General features: G+C 37.0%; 4 protein-coding genes across 15 annotated transcripts in view; 2 read left to right on the top strand and 2 right to left on the bottom strand.

Moving 5' to 3' along the window:
* LOC105233453 (RYamide receptor) overlaps positions 1-20123 on the top strand; it is a 349078-nt gene that overhangs the window by 125696 nt on the left and 203259 nt on the right. The window lies entirely within an intron of this gene.
* Positions 7665-8985, bottom strand: LOC105233448 (phospholipase A1). The gene is made up of 3 exons (XM_011215539.4): positions 8879-8985; positions 8527-8803; positions 7665-8455 (listed from the first exon to the last, which is right to left on the bottom strand). The coding sequence occupies exons 1-3, from the start codon at positions 8916-8918 to the stop codon at positions 7732-7734; spliced, it is 1041 nt and encodes a 346-aa protein (XP_011213841.2). The 5' UTR covers positions 8919-8985; the 3' UTR covers positions 7665-7731.
* LOC125776465 (pancreatic triacylglycerol lipase-like) lies at positions 14534-15777 on the bottom strand. The gene is made up of 3 exons (XM_049448440.1): positions 15705-15777; positions 15376-15649; positions 14534-15300 (listed from the first exon to the last, which is right to left on the bottom strand). The coding sequence occupies exons 1-3, from the start codon at positions 15745-15747 to the stop codon at positions 14577-14579; spliced, it is 1041 nt and encodes a 346-aa protein (XP_049304397.1). The 5' UTR covers positions 15748-15777; the 3' UTR covers positions 14534-14576.
* Positions 17845-19118, top strand: LOC105233449 (pancreatic triacylglycerol lipase-like). Its single transcript, XM_011215541.4, has 3 exons — positions 17845-17926; positions 17982-18255; positions 18335-19118. Exons 1-3 carry the CDS (start codon positions 17884-17886, stop codon positions 19056-19058), a joined length of 1041 nt encoding a protein of 346 aa, XP_011213843.3. The 5' UTR covers positions 17845-17883; the 3' UTR covers positions 19059-19118.

Consider the following 20123-nt stretch of genomic DNA (forward strand, 5'->3'; position numbering starts at 1 on the left):
AAAAATATTGAGATTTTACTAATGTATATAAATCAATAAAATTAATGAATCACTGGCATCGGCAGTTTTACAGTCATAATATTTTTCATGTAGAAAATAAATTTTGTTAGAAAATTTACTCAGTTTTATTGCAAAGAAATATGTTTTGTAAGTGGTGAGATATGAGAAAAATATGTTCTCAAATAGGACTCACATAGGGAGAACAAGCTGGCCATTCCAAATTTCGATATTTTAAATGTTAAATCTATGTTTTCGTTGACGTACTCGTATATATTTTTGGATTGTCTTATTATGCCAGTCTTTAATCATGTGATTTCGGCCAAAACTGAGACAAGAGACTCTATGGTGTGTTCTGCGTTAGTTATATGATGACTCTAATCTGTTTTGATGACTTTATGTTAGCAACAGAAGTTCTAATAGAAATCGCGCATTCTTAGATTTCGATTCCTTAGATATATATTTATTTTAGTTTCGTTACTTTACTCAATCGCATAGAGAGACCTGAATCAAAATTTCAGCTAAATGGTAGAGTGAATGGCGTATAGGTAAATAAAATAAAATGTTCGCAGCATATAATTCATCAACAGTAAACTCTTTTCATACCTAAAGAAATATACTACACTAAACACTTGACGATAATAATTGTTTTTACTTATATAAAGATCGCAAATATGCATTTGTGCTTTTTCAAATAAAACCGAAGAGCAGTAAAGAATCAACAACAGAAACAGAAATGGTAAATAACCTGATGCTGTTTAATTCTGTTGTCAAACGCGCTCTCTTATCAAGTACTAATTTCTGTTTTACTAGTTTCAAAAGCCAAGAATGACTGAATTTTCTCTGAGGGCTTGGCTTAACAATTTTTGAAATGAAACATAAAGCCCTCTCAGCATCAACATTTCTTTTTATTAGTTTAAATGTAAATTTATTTATTATATTTATTATATTATATTATAATTATATTTCGCTGAAATTTGTGTCCGCAAAACTTAATGACCTCTAAAAAATTGTATTACATTTTTAGGCGACCGCCTTTTTGTGATTTTATTCACAAAGTTTGCTAGTTAGTTGGTAAAAATGGAATATTAATTTAATTATTTTGGAACTGCGGCTGAGGGTGTGCAGTACTGACCGCGGTTTTTAGCGTGAGTTTAATAAAATGCCGTCAGAGGAAGAAGCTTAAACAGTCACCACGTACAAAATTCAATTTTCGTTTGTCCATTAACATTTTAGCATTAGCCAAGGACAGCCACCGCTAATGCGTATGCCATGGCGTATACGTGACCTAATCAATGAAAAGTGGGAGTTGTGTTATCTCGATAGGTAGCAAATATATGGACAAACGCCAAGTTTCCATTAAATTATATTTCAATATTTATTGCACTTAATTTGGTTGGCATGTTTTCGACATTGAGACTTACTTTGGGCTGGGCGCGTTCGAAGGAAAAACCAAAGAATACACATTTACCCTAAGCATTAACCTATAATTATAATTATATAATTTTTATTGTTTTATTATTCTGCTTGTAACACCGTTAAAATGATTTCATGAAATGCTTAAAGGAAATATATTGAAAACAAAATAAAATGTAAAGAAAGGCAGGTCAGTTGGTGCTCTTTATATAGCAAGTTATGTTCTTCAGGGGTGAGCACTATTGAACGCTGTTGTGCTAACTGCTATCGATTACGCAGCTAATTAGGACGTTTCAAATTTCGAAAGGGAACAAACAATAAATAATATGTGATCCCAGAATAGAATAGAATATAATAGGGAAGGAGCAAACATTATGTCATTATTTGCTTGCTTGCACGTGCTTACCTTTTGTATAGGTGACTCCTTTACAAATCGCTTGGGGTTATATAATATTTATGGCGTTATTCATTTACTGAATTTTTGCGAGTTACGGAAAGGATTAGTGGTCGATAATATGCTGGCAAAAAGCAAGTTCAAAGCTGTTAAATACATGGTATATATAGATGGATATATTTTAAGACAATTTTTGAGTTTATTTTATGCTTTTCATGCCAAATTCATATATTAAATTCTAGTTGCTTGTAATTAATTATTTTAAAATGACTTATTTTTACATATGAGTGCTTACACAAGTAGACAAATAGATATTAAGCACTTAGTATTTATATGAAAATTAATTACTCGTACGAATTTATACACTTAGCATTTTTATAGAATTCATTATTTGTAAGAGCCTCAACACTAGGTTTTCATATGAACTATTACTTATTGGCCTGTATGACTCTCTGCCTTTAGTATTTCTATGTATACTTTTGGTTTGTGTGAATTTTTGGAGTCACATTTTGTATGATTATATTTGTTGACTGATGTTTAACTTCTTATCTGAACAAATCTATACGAGTATATGGTATTATGGTATTTTGCTTACACTCTCGTAATACGTGTGTGAAAAAATACCCGGAAATTTTAAATAAATTATTCATCAATATTTATTTTGTGGCCTGCACAGTAACCCCAACCAGCAGATGTAATACACTTATGCCACCGTCATAACCTGTCATCGAAACATTTTTGATAATCACTTTTTGGGATGACCTCCGGCTCCTTAAGCGAATTTTGTTCTAACTCTTCTATCGACGTAGAACCGGTTCCATGGAGCTGCAATTTCAGTTTGGGGAATAAGAAAAAAACACATGGAGTACAATCTGGTGAACACGTTGGTTTATCAATGATATTCATTGCGTTTTTGGCTTTAAATTCGGTCACAATCGTGGCTCAATGCAAAAAGAATTCAAGTTTTCGACCTCTCTTGCCATCTCTCTAACTGATTGCTGATTTTCAATCATCACATCTTTCACATTTTTTAAATTTTCAACATTTGAAGGAGTCGAAAGTCGTCCAGAACGAGGCATGTCTTCAACGATCTCTCGACTGTCCTTGAAAGTGCTTTGACCCACTCGTGGACTTGTGTTTTTGATAAAACCTAATCACCGTAAGCCTTTTCCAACATTCGCAACGAATCCGCACAAGAAATTTGCTAAACAATACAAAATTGAAGATAAATTCTTTGTACGATATGTTATCCAATATAAAAATAGTAATACGCTATTGAGGTGTACCAACTTAAACAGTTGATGTAGGCATATTGGTTAACGGATCGCGCTCATATTTGGCATAGTAATTAAGAACAGGAATGACCGCCGATCTTCACACAATTTTCACAAGACAAATTTGTGCAGCGATGGAGCTCAGTTTAAGATGGAAAGAAAATTGCTGCCTTGAAAGCGATGATAATTCACAAGCCATTATTGAGACGCCGTTACATCCTTAAAAATTAATTTTTGGTTGTTTTGAAGATAGAATTAATAGTCCATATTTCTTCACAAATGAAGCTGGTCGTAATGTTACAGTCAATGGGGAATGCTATAGAACTATTACTAATGACTTTGTCATGTTTAGATTGGAGGATGTTGATGTGGACGACCTTTGGTTCCAACAAAATGAGGCTTGGCACACAGCCAAAGAAACACTTAATTTATTCAAGGAAACTTTTAGTGAGTCAATTTTCTCGTGTTGCCTGTGGTGGGGCCTTCCAAATAGTGCTATTTAACACCGCTGAGCTACATTCTGTAGGGAAGACGACTGACGCCATGGAAGAGCATATTTGGCGCATTATTGCGAATATACGACTACAAGTTTTAGCCAGCCAGCCACGGTGATCACTTTCTCCAAATCATTTCTAAAATATATTGACAAGCCCTTATTTGAATACTTTTGCAACCTGTTGCTACAGAGTATATTAGTTTTTTTTTACCCACTTTTTGGAGAAATCATATATCTCGGGACCCATTCTTCACATTTGTCTATGTCACAGTGCGAAAATGTGCAAAATTGTACTACAGCCACGCCTACTTTTCATAAAGTACAATTTTAAATTCTAATTCTCTCTTTCAACTTTAATTTTCTCAACATCAGTTCTGATTTTTTGCTTAAAGAGCTTAAATTTCCAAAATGTTTAAAATGCACTTCAACTCTCGATACTTTGGGTGCCCTTAAGGATGCAACTTCGCAATAACTACTATATACATATGTATATACAATATATGTAAAAGATACAGAAGGAAGCAATCGAAAAACAAAATTGGCGAGCGGGTATGCTTTACATCCACTTTTTACGGAAGGAACTTAAATAATTTTACTTTCAACCGAATTCGCTTTGACGTCAGCAAAGATGGGGATACCTGAGTTTATTTTTCTTTCGTTGCTATTTTTCTAGGCTCACACATCCGTTCAGCTTTTTCCACCGACGGCAATGCACCAGCCAAGCTCATTTTACTTTAATGGCTTGGTATTTTTCGGCAAGCTTTCGCTCCTTGTTTGGACGCCCACAGGAAGTATGCGCCGTAGAGGTTTCTTTCTATTTACAGTGCAATAAAATTTAATTTGGTTAGGACACAGGCGCTTTATTGACGTGGGGATAGCTCAAGGCGTTTGCGCTATAAGTAAAACCTACCGCCGCATAAATACGAAATATTAGGAGACAGCAACTAGCTTTTGGTGATTTCGCGTATTCGACGTCATCGCTACATCATTGAGGCTTAAAAATTTATTACATTGAATTACAAGACGTTAAAAAAAAACAGTTTTAAATATTAAATATTTAGATACTAACAGGACTTTAACGGTCTGCATATTTACAGAGGTAATCTGAGCGTAGGATAAAAAATGAGGAAGAATAATACTTTCCTTGGCGTTTGCGTGCTGCCGCATAATTTTTCTTAAAGTATTTAAGTTTTCTGCTCTACAAGCGCTTCGCTTAACCTTTCATCGTATTTCGTTCGATAAGCTTACCATCATTTATCTCCACAAGTCGTCCAGCTCACCTTGGCGTCGGGTTTTATGATCTTTCATTCCATCTTACTTACGCAGCTCATTTCTACAAACATTGGTGCGTGTCACCAAAAGTGCCAACCAGGATAAAATAAAGAAGAAGGCAAATAACAAAACAAAGCTCGATAAAGAAAACTGCTGAGTATTTTGAGTCGACTGCACATCTTTTTTATGGCATTCTTTCCTGTGCGTGTGTTTTTCGTGCACATGCATGGCGCCTGAAAGTATGCTAAGATGTGCTGCGCCCTTTTTTACCGCTTTTATCGCCACTTCAAATAATTCTTATGCACCGCAGAACTCATTGCCAGTAGCTATGGACTAACAGAAATTTTTAAAGCAAAATCCGTTTACGATTTAACTGCCGTTACTAAAGCAATTTACGAATAATTTAATTTATTTCACTCAAGTGATTGTTTTTTCTACACACTTCCGGACGACTTCAATATATTTGATGGTCAGAATACTGCGAAAAATACTTTTTATATCATGCGCCTTATATTGCTTTAAATCAAGACTTCATTTTCTGGTAGTTGCTTTAAATGCATACTCATTTCTTTCTTCTACCCCATTTGCCGCTATTCGGTGGGGATTATTCAAACAAATTCACGCAATCAATAACAAACAAGCCAAGCTATAGATATTATATAATGAAAAAGTGTAGAAGATGTGCAAACGAATGTGTCCCAAAGCCGGTAGGGACTAGACCACAAGTAAGTAGCAGGGGTGTTTTGTCGTTTGAAAACACATTGAGCTTACATAAGCTTTCGTAACGCGCAGCACAAAGCTGATTCTCAGTTAACTTCTGGCATTGATTAAAGATTCTTTGTTGAGCTTAACATATAACTGTTATTATAATTGTAACTACTATGGATGACTGTTGTCAGAAGTCAGGAAATTGTTTTTGTCCGCATACAGGGCCTCAACGAAGTTATTGTAACGGTTCATTTCGAGATATTTTGCTAAGACTTCATTTTTATTTTATTAAAGCATCTTAGGTACTGATATACTCGTATATGGACGGTAAAAAGGAGACTTCTATTTTATTCTAAAGAAGGCTGCGAGGAAATAGTATAAGTTTCTCCGTATCTACGAGAAGATTTAGTTCATTTGCAGTATAATATTACTTCTTCCAACATTTCGAGGTTAAAACAGCGCGCCAATCGTTCTTCCTTTTCACTGTTTGGCGCCAATTGGAGATTCCAAGCGTGATTCCAGGTCCTTCTCAAACTGGTGCTTCCAACTGAGTGGAAGTCTTACTCTTCCTCTGCTTCTCCCGGTGGGTACCATTCGGACGACAAGACCTTGCCAGCGCTGTCTCTGAATTCGACTAAATCAATGCCGTCATATATCTCGAACAGTTCATCCTTCCATCGACTATGGTATTCGCCGTTGAAAATGTGCAAGGACCATATATCTACCGCAAAGCCTTTCATTCGAAGGCACCTGTTGGCAAGAGTTATTCTGCGTTGGATTTCATACTGACATTGTTGTTGCTGTTAATACTGGTTCCAAGATAGACAAAATCTACGATTTCGATGTTATGACTATCAACAGTGACGTGTGAGCCAAGTTGCGAGTGCGACGACTATTTGTATGATGACAGGTTCTCGTTCAATACCAGACCCTTACGCCTGGTGCCCTTATCCAGTTTGGAGAATACAGAACTAACGGCGCGAATTAGGTCAATGTACTATACTACGAGTATATCCAGCCCTGCAGCTCGAATTATTTTCTCTCGCAATAGGGAGTCGCCTTGTCTAAAACCTCGTTTGGTATCGAACGGCTCGGATGAAATTGTGCGGTTATTTCATTATAGTTTTAGGAAGGCAAATTGAGCAGTGAAATCAAAGAGTGCTTAGAAGCTGTCTGCGGTGACTCTTTTCCTTCGAGGACGACTTTCGATAGTTTTTGGTGAATCACACCCAGATACACCGAAAGCGGCTACTAAATATGAACAAAACCGTCACACAGGTCTACGATCTCATATTGGAAGACTACTGGCTGAAAGTGCGCAAGACATCTTAGGAAATAGGAAGCAAAAGGACCGTGTGTGAACAAGAGAAAGCTATTTTCAGACGACAAACACAACCACTTCACATCAGAGTTTGTTGCAGTGTTTATGAACATTCCGGTAGTTTTAGTGTCATTTTGTGACCGACGACGAAACATGGCTCCACTGATATAAGTACATCAAAAATCACTGCACGATGAAAACAATGACTTCAGCTACTCTGAAGAAGACGGAAAGGCTTTGACCAGCGTTTTCTGGAGTTTCCACGGAGAGATTGAGTTGCCTACCTGGAAAGTTGAAAAGGTTAGAGGAGTCTATTATGACAAATTATTGTCATGCTGCTGGCAACACCGTACACCGTACTGATCAGATTTCACTCCCAGTGGCTTTTTATGCCTTTAAGCTAAGCAAACATGTATCTTGTAAACCCATTCTTACCTTTGAAAATATCGAAAGATTTGATTCCGTTATAGTTTCTACATTCGATATCCTGCTGTCAAAGCATCCAATTATAAACTACTCCACAAATAGTATGAATCGTTACTGCAACGAGCCAACCAAATGACTTGTGAATTGACTTTTGGGAATTTATTGACGATGAGGTAATGATTTGAAAAACCTTACTTTTTCCAGAAATGCCATTTAACAAGACATAACAGCCTTTAGTGAATATAGGCGGATAGCCTTGGGTCGATTCATACAATTTTTTACACCAAGAACATGTTCAGTAAGCCATAGAGGAAACAGGAAATGTAATGATCACTTATCGTAAATAAACATATCCCAAAATTATTTTTTTTTTATCGAACTCATATTTGGATTTCCACTATATACAGCTAAAATAGAAATAATTTCCTTAATCAGATCCGTAGCCATAGGGAGCAGTGCTGCGTACGGGTACATAGAAATCCCCAGCCACCATATAAGCGTTCGTAACAGCACCCATTTTCACACTACTGTATGACACACCACAACTTTTCTTTACGGCCTCTTGATAGTCACCACAACGCATGCTTGGAAAGTTATCGGCTTTCACAGCTTCAGCGTAATAGACGCAAGAGCGAGCATGGCTGCAGGCACCAGTCAAATCCAGACCACAACCGGGTTGCTTTTTGCCACCATTCGGGTAGAAGGCACCTTTACCAATTGGTTTCAGGAAACCAAGTTGTCCACCATCAGTCTGGATGGATTCAACGTAAGTAGCATCATCGCTGTTGAGACGTTTGTTGGGCTTATTGTAGCTGTAGAGTGGCAGCGCGGGGTCCAAACCAACAATGGCATGCAATTTACCAGAAGCAACATTTTTGCCTGTAAATCCGGCAGCTTGAGCACCCAAACTGTGACCAATCACCTCGGTATCACTCAGGGAGAGACCGTGATTCTCTACCAAAGACTCAATCATGTCGGCGATCTTTTTGCCCACTTTGGGTACAGCCGCAACACTGGATACATAGTCAATAGAACGAGCGCGTGCCCAATCCACCACAATGATGTTGTAGTCACCATTACTCAACCAAGCATCGCGAATATTCTTGTTCATATTGGCTTTGTAACTCTGAAGCCAACCATGAATTAAAAATCTGTTGAAGTTTAGAGTAAAATGTCAGTCATAAGTATACTTATAGGATAAATTGCGTTCAAATACACTTACTTGGTGGGATTGCTGGCATTGAAGTTCGAGTTCAAAACAGTTTCAGCGGTAACTGTAATTTTCTGTGGAGTAGTTGGATTTTTTTCCGTATACAGATAATAGTTGACGGGCACTAAGTTGAGACGGCCTTCTAATGTGTCCTGTTTCTCACGCTTCGCAACTGCATTCTCGCCCTCTTCAATGGTCATCCAGACGAATGATTCATTCACTTGTGGTATATACCAGCCATTCTCGCCATTCTCGCGGCCCTCTTCTACAGGAAAAGCCGAAATAGCGGCTGCGAAATAAAGACAGAACCGGCGTGAATATATTTAAAGTAAACTCAGCTTTTTCGAAGTTGATAAATAACTACCTGCTAATAAAACAATTGCCAAAATATGCAAGGTCTTCATTTCTCCAGATGTGTCAACGAATAATTGAACACAATTGATGTGCGAGTCTTTATATAGTCAGCATTATCTACTGAGAGATGGCAGATACTTTGTCTTGGAACAATCGCACTTTAATTACTTCACGAAGCGAACACACGCCCGAGATAAATGCTCGCGGTTTCAATTATAGATTTGCAACATGTGACCAATGCGAAGTGTGCCATGAATTGACGAAGATGGCATGGTTTGCCACCAACGAACCAGCTGATAATTTAAGTCGCAAAAAATAATGTTGTTGGCAATTGTATGCTTGGTATGGTTTAATAAATTAGATCTTGATAATAGAATATTTCGATTAATTGTTTGGCAGAAATACCATATCAATTATTTTCTCTCCACGTTTATGCAAAAGGCCATTTATCTGTTTCCGTGGGATTATTTTTGTTTTGAATCGATATTGCAGGCACATACAGTAAGTGTATACTTCTTTGATAATAGTTAAAAAATGCAATAGAGGTTAGATAATTGCTTTTTCTAATGATGATACCGACGAGATTAGAACTGATATTGCAACCGGATGGGCCTTTAATAATTTGGATATTAAAAAAGAGAAAAGTTGAAATTGACAAAAAAAAATCAGACCGAAATTTAAGTTTTTATAATATAATCTTGTATTTTTCTGTTACAGAAAGTTCCTAATACATAAGAGCGAATTAGAAAAAGTACATTTATTATCTTGATAATAACGCCAGGAAGGTCAAATCTAACAGTAAAGAGCATAAAGCGAGCTCTATGTTAGAGTTAATGAAAAAGTTGAACAAAGCGTTTGCCAACAACTTTTTTTAGGCAAAACTTTATATTTGTGAAACTACATCCCCAATTTCAATTTCGTTTTTTTAGAGGGATATATACAGTTAGTATTTAAAAAAAATCGATTTTTTTATTTCATTTCCTTAATGCACATATATTTAGTAATACGCACAGAAAATTTCATTACGTTACGGTGAATATTTTCGAAGTTACTCGCAAATTTGAAAAGGTGTTTTAGAGCGCTTCGAAGTACTAGGTCAAATTTTAAACGCGTTTTTCTCAAGTTGGTGTTTACAACATAACTCATAGCTAAACCGATTATTTTCAAATTTCAACACGAGCTTTTTATGTATATTTTTTAGTAATTAATCGATGGATCGGTAGAATGTGAGTGGATCGGTGCTGCCTTACCCTCTTGCGGTCTACTGTGAAATAGCTGCGCTTCGCGGAAGCCTGGTCAGCGCTGGGACACAATCGGTACGTGCGTTGTGACAAAAGCCTTTTGGGCCAAGATCGATGGCAAAAGATCAGGTGATCTCTGTGCCCTCAAAAAGTTTAGCCTCTCCTTAGTGGTGGGGCTTTTGATGGGCCATTGCCCTATTGGCGTCCACGCAGTAAGTCGCTGCCTGCCGAAGCTGTATGGTAAAAGATGAGGTGGAAACAACTCAACACTTTCTTCTTGACTGTACCACGTTTGGGCGGTCAAGACTTAAGCACTTGGGTTCGCATTCCTTTGGACATCCCACCGAGCTGGCGGGAGTGGAAATTAAACGCCTGTGCAAGTTTGCATTGGCCACCAAGCGTTTTGCAAATCTGCAGTTCGATCGCAGAATTTCTTCCTTTCTATAGCATCACAAAGTACTACACATGGCAGTCCACGTACGAACATTCTGATCAGCCATCTAATCTAACCTACCCTAACCTAAAGACCGAAATTTAGGTAAAAATTTGATTTTTTTTTTGAGAAACCGCCATTCCGCAAGAAAATAATATTTTGCTTATTCCTTCGATTAATTACTATACTAGGTGTGTTCAAAAAGTATCGCGAATTTTGTGTTTTTTCAAAAATTATTTATTTATTCATGAATATCTATTTTGTCCCCTTCAAAGTAATCCCCATGAGATATTATACACGGTTTTTTCCAATCTTCGAAGCACTTCAAAAAATCATTTTTTTTTATCTTCTTCAGCTCCTCCTTCGATGCCGTCTTTATCTCGTCAAGAGAAGCGTAACGTCGTCCTTTCATGGGCCTCTTCAGTTTAGGGAACAAGAAAAAGTCACAGGGGGCCAGATCTGGGGAATACGGTGGCTGCGGCATCATTAGTGTGTTGTTTTTGGCCAAAAAGTCGCGCACAAGCAACGATGTGTGTGAGCAGGGGCGTTATCGTGGTGCAAAAGCCAATTTTTGTTCTTCCACAAATCCGGGCGTTTCTGGCGGATTGCTTCGCGCAAATTGCGCATAACTTGCAGGTAATATTCCTTATTGACCGTTCTTCCCTGTGGCAAGAACTCATGATGCACCACGCCCCTGCAATCGAAGAAAACTGTCAGTTACGATTCGCGATACTTTTTGAACACACCTCGTATTTAACATTTCTTTAACGAAATCCGTTTGATTTTTTTATTTCAGCGATATAGTGGTCACCGCAAGCCGTCCTTTTTAAGAGGAGATCCCGGTGATCAGTTGTAGTTCCTTTCGAAATAAATATTTTTACTAATACTAAATCTTGAAATACAGTTAAAAGATATGTGTAAAAATGTTTGGATCAATAAATTTAAAAGTTTTCTCAGAAAAAATTCTGGAAAATTCGCTTATTTCGGCCTGCCAACTGTATATAACCCCTTAATGTTCCCATAAAATTAAAAAAAAAAAAACGAACTGCGTCCCATTTATGTAGATTTATGAGTGTACGAGTATACCGTAACGTTATTCGGTAGTTAAAATTAATTTAATCGGTCAATGTATTTTTATAGCACCATAAGCATTCATGTCTATCACACCGGCAGAGAACTGTTACTCGATGGTAATATGGTATACATATTGTTTCCTCGAATTTTTTTATATCTAGATAAATTTTAGAAATACCATCATTACCTCCTTCTCTATTATTCTTGTCATTATTTTTTTACAGTGTATTTAACGCTATTTTTTTATGTATTGTAAGAACTATTCAATTTATTTATACCTTTTATTATTTATGTTTGTTTATTAAATTTACGAATTGTTTACTTTATCGTGATTTGTGGTAATGCGTATTGTGAATAGGGCCGAAATACTAGTGGACAACTATTATAGAAACGCTACGCACTTTTTAAGATATAAATATCAGTGAGATAACGAATATCAGCACTGAACGCTGACGCAGCCAAAATTGTACTAATACTTCGTTTGACTCGGAAGCTATAATACCCTTCACAAAACAAAAGAATTTGATTTTCATCGATTAGTTTGGATGGAAGTTATATTTTATAGTAGTCCCATGTCGGCGGTTCGAATGTGCAGCTTTTTGAGGAGAATAGGTCGTGTGCAAAATGTCAGATCGATGTGTCAAAAACCTGAGTGACATATATACAGATACCGACGGACAAATAAACGGACAGAGTTATATCATCTCAGCTCATCGCGCTGATCAGTTATAGAATATAAAAGGTCAATTGAAAAGTCCCCGGCTTACCTTTGAAAAACATTTTTTTTTAGCAAAATTGTTTTTTTTTCGACATATTTCCCTTCAAAGGTGTTGCACTGGTTATAGCGACCCTTCAACTTTTCGATACCATTTTTTGCAGTACGACTTGTGTCCTTTGCTACTAAATAGGCCTCAGTTTCGGCTATCACCGCTTCACTCGACGAAAATGTCTTCCCAGCAAGCAAGCAGATAAGAGAACAAGAAATAATCACTGAGTCATGATCTTTAGAATGCGGTGGATGTGAAAGAATTCGAAGCCTAATTCATGGATTTTTGTCGTCGCTTTCCCTGACTTGTGACACAGTGCATTTTGTTGGTCCCCACAACAGCTATGTTATAGTCGCTCCTTCTTATTTCATGGTGGTAAAAAAAAATTACATGCGCATGGATGAAATAATGGTATATTACGTTTGAACATCTCCTAATACTGTTTTGAATCATCATGTTATTTATTACAGCAGATATACGAAATGGCGTCGACCAAATTAATTTTTTCAATAAATACAAATTTAAATTTGAATTCCAATACTGTTAGGTATTGAGTCCCATTGGCATATACTTTCTAGGATGGAATGGCCCATAGATTCTCTATGGGATTCACGTACGGTTTTACTGCTAGCCATTCTAATACATCAATGTTTTTTGTTGTCTGAAAATCCTCGAGTAGATACGGCTCTATGAATTCGCACGTTATGGTGTTGAAAAGTCCACGTTTCATTCCAATATTGTTCACCAAACTGGACTAACACGTTACTCAGAAGCTCTATGTGCTTTTCTGAGCTCATTTTGTGCGACGCAAAACATACATCATAACTTATGATTCATAAGCGATTCTCCTTGAAATCGGGTTTCTTTCTCACGACGAATATCACGATAGTAATATTGAAAACTGTTGGACCCATCTAAATTAAACTTATTCTTTTCACTAAATATGACGGATTGCCATTCGGTGTGACAAAAAAGTTACTTTTCTGGAAACTGAAGTCGCGCCAACTTGTGTCTTTGCAAAACTCTAGGTTAGCACTACTCTTTTCATATCGAATGGTGTTATTTGCTTTCCGGACACCATATTGACAAGGGGCTTACGTTACTACTAACCGCCAAACGCCTGATTTGTCGAACCTTTCTTTCTTTTATTAAAGGTAGTTGGACCTTTCGAGATGTCTTACCATATTTTAGAGATCTGTTAGAAAATTTGCAATCCTGGTCTTATTTTTTTTTTCATCCTCGTTGAAATTTTTCGTAAGGGCATTCCAGTTTCTGAGATTGCCAGTATATGGGACTGCTCCTCAAAAGTGAGTTTGGTACCGCGTGGCATTTATGTATAAAAATTGATTTGAGGCAGGATTAAATTTATTAATGTGAATACTTACTTTCTTTAATATAAATAAACAAACAAACACGTATCTGGTCAATCAATTTGCAACCGATCTGCATCTTATCGCACCAAGCAATGAACTGTCCCATATACTTATTTTGGTTTACTGCCACGCCCACAAAACGCCAATAATCGAAAAATATATAACGTCTAGGCATTATATTTGGGTACATATCTGTAGTCCTTTGTACAGGGGACAGCAGTAGCAACGGACACCTGCATGCTAAAGCCTTTTTAAAAGTGAGCGTGATCCGCCCATAAACGAACCGAATTTGGTGCGAAGGGGATTGAGCAACCGCAATCACTTGGGAAAATATTATTTCACTTCCAGTATACAAATCAACTACCAATGAATATATTGGAATAACGCTTTGATCAACCAAAAATTGTGGAAATCGGGCTAAACTTTTCAAGGACTCAGACACGAAACAACTGAGGCCCAGTACCCTTGACTCATTTTTATCTAAAATATCGGTCAATCTGTGTATTCTAGTGTGTGAATTCGGGGATAACATTTTTGTGATAGCAACATTCCCTTGTGTCAAAAATAGGTAAAATCAGACCAATACTTTCCTTAGACCCCATAACCTATAAAACTATTGTCGAACATAAGGTAAGAAACTTTAATGAAATTCAATTATTATATCTTCTAATAACAGTACGCGTTCTGACCTATGATTGTAAAAATTACAAGTAATACTCTTCAAAGCGCACGTAAAATACTTTTTAAATAAAAAAATCATTAGCTTCTCATATCAATATATATTTTTATTAGTAATTTTCATCACATACCAGCAATCATTTTAAGATGAACCATAACCATAAGGTGAAGAACTACGTACGGGCACGTAATAATCACCATTCACCATATAAGCATTTGTTATTGCTCCCATTTTCACACCACTGTAAGAAGTGCCACAGTCATCTGCCACTGCTTCCTCATAGTCACCACAACGCATGCTGGGAAAGTCATCACGAGCCACAGCCTCAGCGTAGTAGGCGGTGGAGCGCGCATGACTGCAGGCTCCAGTTAAATCCAAAGTACAGCCAGGTTGAGTCTTACCACCATTCGGGTAGAAGGCGCCCTTACCAATTGGTTTGAGGAAACCGAGTTGACCACCGTTGGTCTGAATGGACTCGACATAATTGGCATCGTTGGCGTTCAAACGTTTGTTGGGCTTGTTGTAACTGAAGAGTGGCAGGGCGGGGTCCAAACCGACTATGGCGTGAAGCATTCCATTTTTAGTGTTCTTACCAGCATAACCGGCTACATGAGCACCTAAACTGTGACCGATCACTTCGGTTTCATCCAAATTCATACCAAAGTTATCGACCAAGAAGTTAATCATACTGGCCACCTTTTCGCCAGTCTTTGGTACAGCAGCAACAGAAGAGGCATAGTCGACGGAACGTGCGCGTGCCCAATCGACAATGATCACATTGTATTTTCCACGTGCCAACCAAGAGGCACGGATATCCTTATTCATACCGGCGGTGTAGCTCTGGGTCCAACCGTGTATAACGAATCTGTGGAATTTAGTGGTTATACTTATGTAGTATCACCAGATGCTTAAAACACTTTTCAACCAGTTTATATCATACCTTGTTGGATTGCTAGCATCGAAGTCGGAATCGGTGATGGATTTGACAGTTTCGGTAATTTTTACTCCTTTAGAAGGGTTGCTATTTGTGTAGAGGTAAAAAGTCACTGGCACTGGCAATAAACGACTTTGCATTTCTTCCTGCTGCTCTAAATCGGCCAAAATTTGTTCACCCTCCTCGGTTGAGACCCAAACTAATGAGCCGTCAGCTTGAGGAATATACCAACCGTCTTCACCACTGACATTTTCCCCTTCGGGAATGGCTACTGCAGCGACTAAGGATAAAATTAATGAATTTCCATGCACTGAATACAATTAGCAGTAGATTACCTGCGGTTAGCGCACAGATTGCTAAAATAATCACGACTTTCATTGCCAGCTCAATGGGAGATACTAATAATTCTTGAATGAATGCAAGCCAATTTATATAGTAAATGGGAGCATCAGTTGCTTTGGAAATGCACCAAATAAATTATTGATGAAAAATTTAAATGAGATAACTATGACACGACGCTGATAAAATGCAATATTATATTGAATAAAGACGCCGTTTTATTAAGGTATCAAATAACTTTATGAACGTGCTTTATTATTAAGAAGATAAGTAACTGAAAATATACTCTGCTTGAGGTATATTGAATTATTTAATAAAGCGTAATTTTAATATTTAATAGTTTCATTTGAGTTAGACATTTTTATCAATTATCGATGGTTGATTTTTTGGGAAACTCTTGACGAGCAAATTAATTTCTTCAACAGTATTTTTATCTCCAAATATTTTTTTAACATGCGAAATTCCTTTTTATTCATTTTTTACCATAAAAAAATTTTCCTTTACTCAAAACGATATAATTAAGAAACTGATGATCCCATTTATGAAATTTATACACATGCCTTTTGTATGGGAGGGTTAACTAAACACTATATGGATTTAATTGCTGTACCATCATCTATGTATCAGGCCAGGGACTTTTAAATTGACCTCTTATACATTTTATAGTGTCCACGACGTTTCTGGGTATTAAAAACTTTTTGATAAACAGCTCAATGTGGTTTTTCTTTACTTTTGTTGTGCAATGAAAATAGTTAAAGAATATTAACATAATAATATTAACAAATTCAGGAAGTATGGCTCTGATATGCCTGCTGTATAGTCGCACAACCGAAACAGACCGATAAACTTATCAGATGACAGATGATGTGGAAAACGATTTCTTGCTTAAACCAATGACGAAGGCCGGACACTGGCTGCTAATAGCAATTTCTTCAGAAATAAACCCTAATCATACATTATTATTCATGGCAACCATGTTAAGTTATTTGACGCACTCCAGCACCATTGTTGATTTGATTTTAACTAATATGGTCCTCCTGTTCTACTACCAATTTCATCTGACCTTTTCGAGCTATCTGTACACCACGGCAAGTGTTCCTTCTTCGAGAGATAAATCTTCACCTAATTTCCATAAGGAATTTGAAAAAGGTATAGTTTCTTGATAATGCCGTCTCCAGGAAGAAGTGTCATTAGTAGATTCCTTCCGCCAAAGCTAAGCTTGGCCTCTTTGCTTATTTCAAAGTTACTTTCAATGACATATTCTAGTCGCGCTTCACCTCTTGTGATTCAGAAACTACTTTTCAATTCTCGCTGGCATGCATTGAAGGGTTCACCTAGGCTCTAACCATGTGGAATATATTACAGCACCGGTTTCTCGTGGGGTGCTTTTGTGGCCAGTTGCATAGGTCGGCATGTCCACATGAGCTAGCCCATCCAAGAACTCCTGGAATGAACACATTTTTGCTGCCCAATATCTACGGGCTAAATGATCACATCAGCAGTCATCCCCTTGATTTTAACCCCTTTAACCTTTTATCATTCTTTTTCCAGGGTGATAATTACCATACTAAAACCAAGCCTAGGTATAACCCTTGTTGATGGATTCTTGTGAAAGACTGATCGTCAATGTTGGCGGCAGTTTTTTGCTTTGAAATAAAAATATTTGCAGTAGTTCAGGATGCAACGAACGGCATTGTTTGCAATTACTATGAACTTTTTCGTTTTCGGTGTATTTTTTAATATGGCAATCTTATATTCCTGGGATGACTATAGAAGACTATATGCAGTTTACTATAACCTAATGCTTAAATGTCTAAGGAATAGTTTCAAAATTTTTATTCTTTGCAAAATATACTAATTAATCCGCTAAAAACTCAAATGAAACTATTAAATATTAAAATTACGATTAATTAATCATGCAATATATGTACCTCATGCAGAGTATATTTTCAGTTTCTTATCTTCTTAATAATAAAGCACGTTCTTATAGTTAATTGATATTTTCTTTAATCAACTTAATTTTGTATATTATCAACGTCATGTCGTAGTTATCTCATTTAAATTTTTCATCAATAATTTATTTGGTGCATTTCCAAAGCAACTGATGCTCCCATTTACTATATAAATTGGCTTGCATTCATTCAAGAATTATTAGTATCTCCCATTGAGCTGGCAATGAAAGTCGTGATTATTTTAGCAATCTGTGCGCTAACCGCAGGTAATCTACTGCTAATTGTATTCAGTGCATGGAAATTCATTAATTTTATCCTTAGTCGCTGCAGTAGCCATTCCCGAAGGGAAAAATGTCAGTGGTGAAGACGGTTGGTATATTCCTCAAGCTGACGGCTCATTAGTTTGGGTCTCAACCGAGGAGGGTGAACAAATTTTGGCCGATTTAGAGCAGCAGGAAGAAATGCAAAGTCGTTTATTGCCAGTGCCAGTGACTTTTTACCTCTACACAAATAGCAACCCTTCTAAAGGAGTAAAAATTACCGAAACTGTCAAATCCATCACCGATTCCGACTTCGATGCTAGCAATCCAACAAGGTATGATATAAACTGGTTGAAAAGTGTTTTAAGCATCTGGTGATACTACATAAGTAAGTATAACCACTAAATTCCACAGATTCGTTATACACGGTTGGACCCAGAGCTACACCGCCGGTATGAATAAGGATATCCGTGCCTCTTGGTTGGCACGTGGAAAATACAATGTGATCATTGTCGATTGGGCACGCGCACGTTCCGTCGACTATGCCTCTTCTGTTGCTGCTGTACCAAAGACTGGCGAAAAGGTGGCCAGTATGATTAACTTCTTGGTCGATAACTTTGGTATGAATTTGGATGAAACCGAAGTGATCGGTCACAGTTTAGGTGCTCATGTAGCCGGTTATGCTGGTAAGAACACTAAAAATGGAATGCTTCACGCCATAGTCGGTTTGGACCCCGCCCTGCCACTCTTCAGTTACAACAAGCCCAACAAACGTTTGAACGCCAATGATGCCAATTATGTCGAGTCCATTCAGACCAACGGTGGTCAACTCGGTTTCCTCAAACCAATTGGTAAGGGCGCCTTCTACCCGAATGGTGGTAAAACTCAACCTGGCTGTACTTTGGATTTAACTGGAGCCTGCAGTCATGCGCGCTCCACCGCCTACTACGCTGAGGCTGTGGCTCGTGATGACTTTCCCAGCATGCGTTGTGGTGACTATGAGGAAGCAGTGGCAGATGACTGTGGCACTTCTTACAGTGGTGTGAAAATGGGAGCAATTACAAATGCTTATATGGTGAATGGTGATTATTACGTGCCCGTACGTAGTTCTTCACCTTATGGTTATGGTTCATCTTAAAATGATTGCATACCAAGTGATGAAAATTACTAATAAAAATATATTGATATGAGAAGATAATTAATTTTGTGTACAAAGTATTTTACGTGCACTTTGAAGGATTCTAAGAGCTAGGCTAGTACATCTCGGTCACAATATTGTGATAAATGCAGACTCTTTAACCACTTATACAGTATCACAATACCCACCTCCACCTCTTCAGCCACTACTAAATTGAAAATAGCACAAAAATTATTGCCAAGGGACTGAGTGAAGAACCTTTTTAACTGATGTTAATCTATATTTATACTCAAAAGTAGTAAGGTAGCGCTAAATTCGAATGTAACCGAATATTTCTCAATTTCGCATTATGCAGTGACATGCGGAAATTACGTATGTATATTTTAACTAAAATCCAGAAGTTTTTTAATTTATTTTTTACCATCATCAAGAAGATACACTGTTATTGGAAAAATATGACATCTGAATTTCTTTAAAATTTATTAAATATTGACTGGTAGATGTAGAAGTTCGAAAGTATACCTACTTATGGATATATGGGGTTTTTGGAAATTTACCAAATTTTACTCATTTTTAGCACAAGGGAATATTGACAAACTTATTTTATCCAAATTTGTATGCTAGATTTAGCAGATTGGCCGATTTTTTCGGTAAAAAGTCAACTAAAAGAAGTGGGTCCAGAAATGTGTTGTTCTTGAAAAATTTTAGCCCGATTTCGACAATTGTTCAAAGTGTTATTTCTACATATTCGTTGGATCTTCATTTGTATACTGGAAGTGAAAAAATCAGATGAAATTTTTTAATATGCAAACAAAAAAGAGGTGGGTAGTCGTTAGCAGCCTTCGCCCATTTTCGAAATGTATGATTAGAGTGATTAAGTAACTTCAGGTATCAAATTTGGTTGAAATTTATCGGTTAGTTCTTGAGTTTCACCCGAAGGTGAACATTGTCCAATTTTCACACCTGTTCCAATAAAACACTTTTACATCACTCTCTTAGTTTCAGTAATATACTATATCTCACACATTGAGTTAAGGGTAGTTACATTTCATTTTCGATATTTTT

Source organism: Bactrocera dorsalis, chromosome 2, assembly GCF_023373825.1.
Source record: "Bactrocera dorsalis isolate Fly_Bdor chromosome 2, ASM2337382v1, whole genome shotgun sequence".
NCBI lineage: Eukaryota > Metazoa > Arthropoda > Insecta > Diptera > Tephritidae > Bactrocera > Bactrocera dorsalis.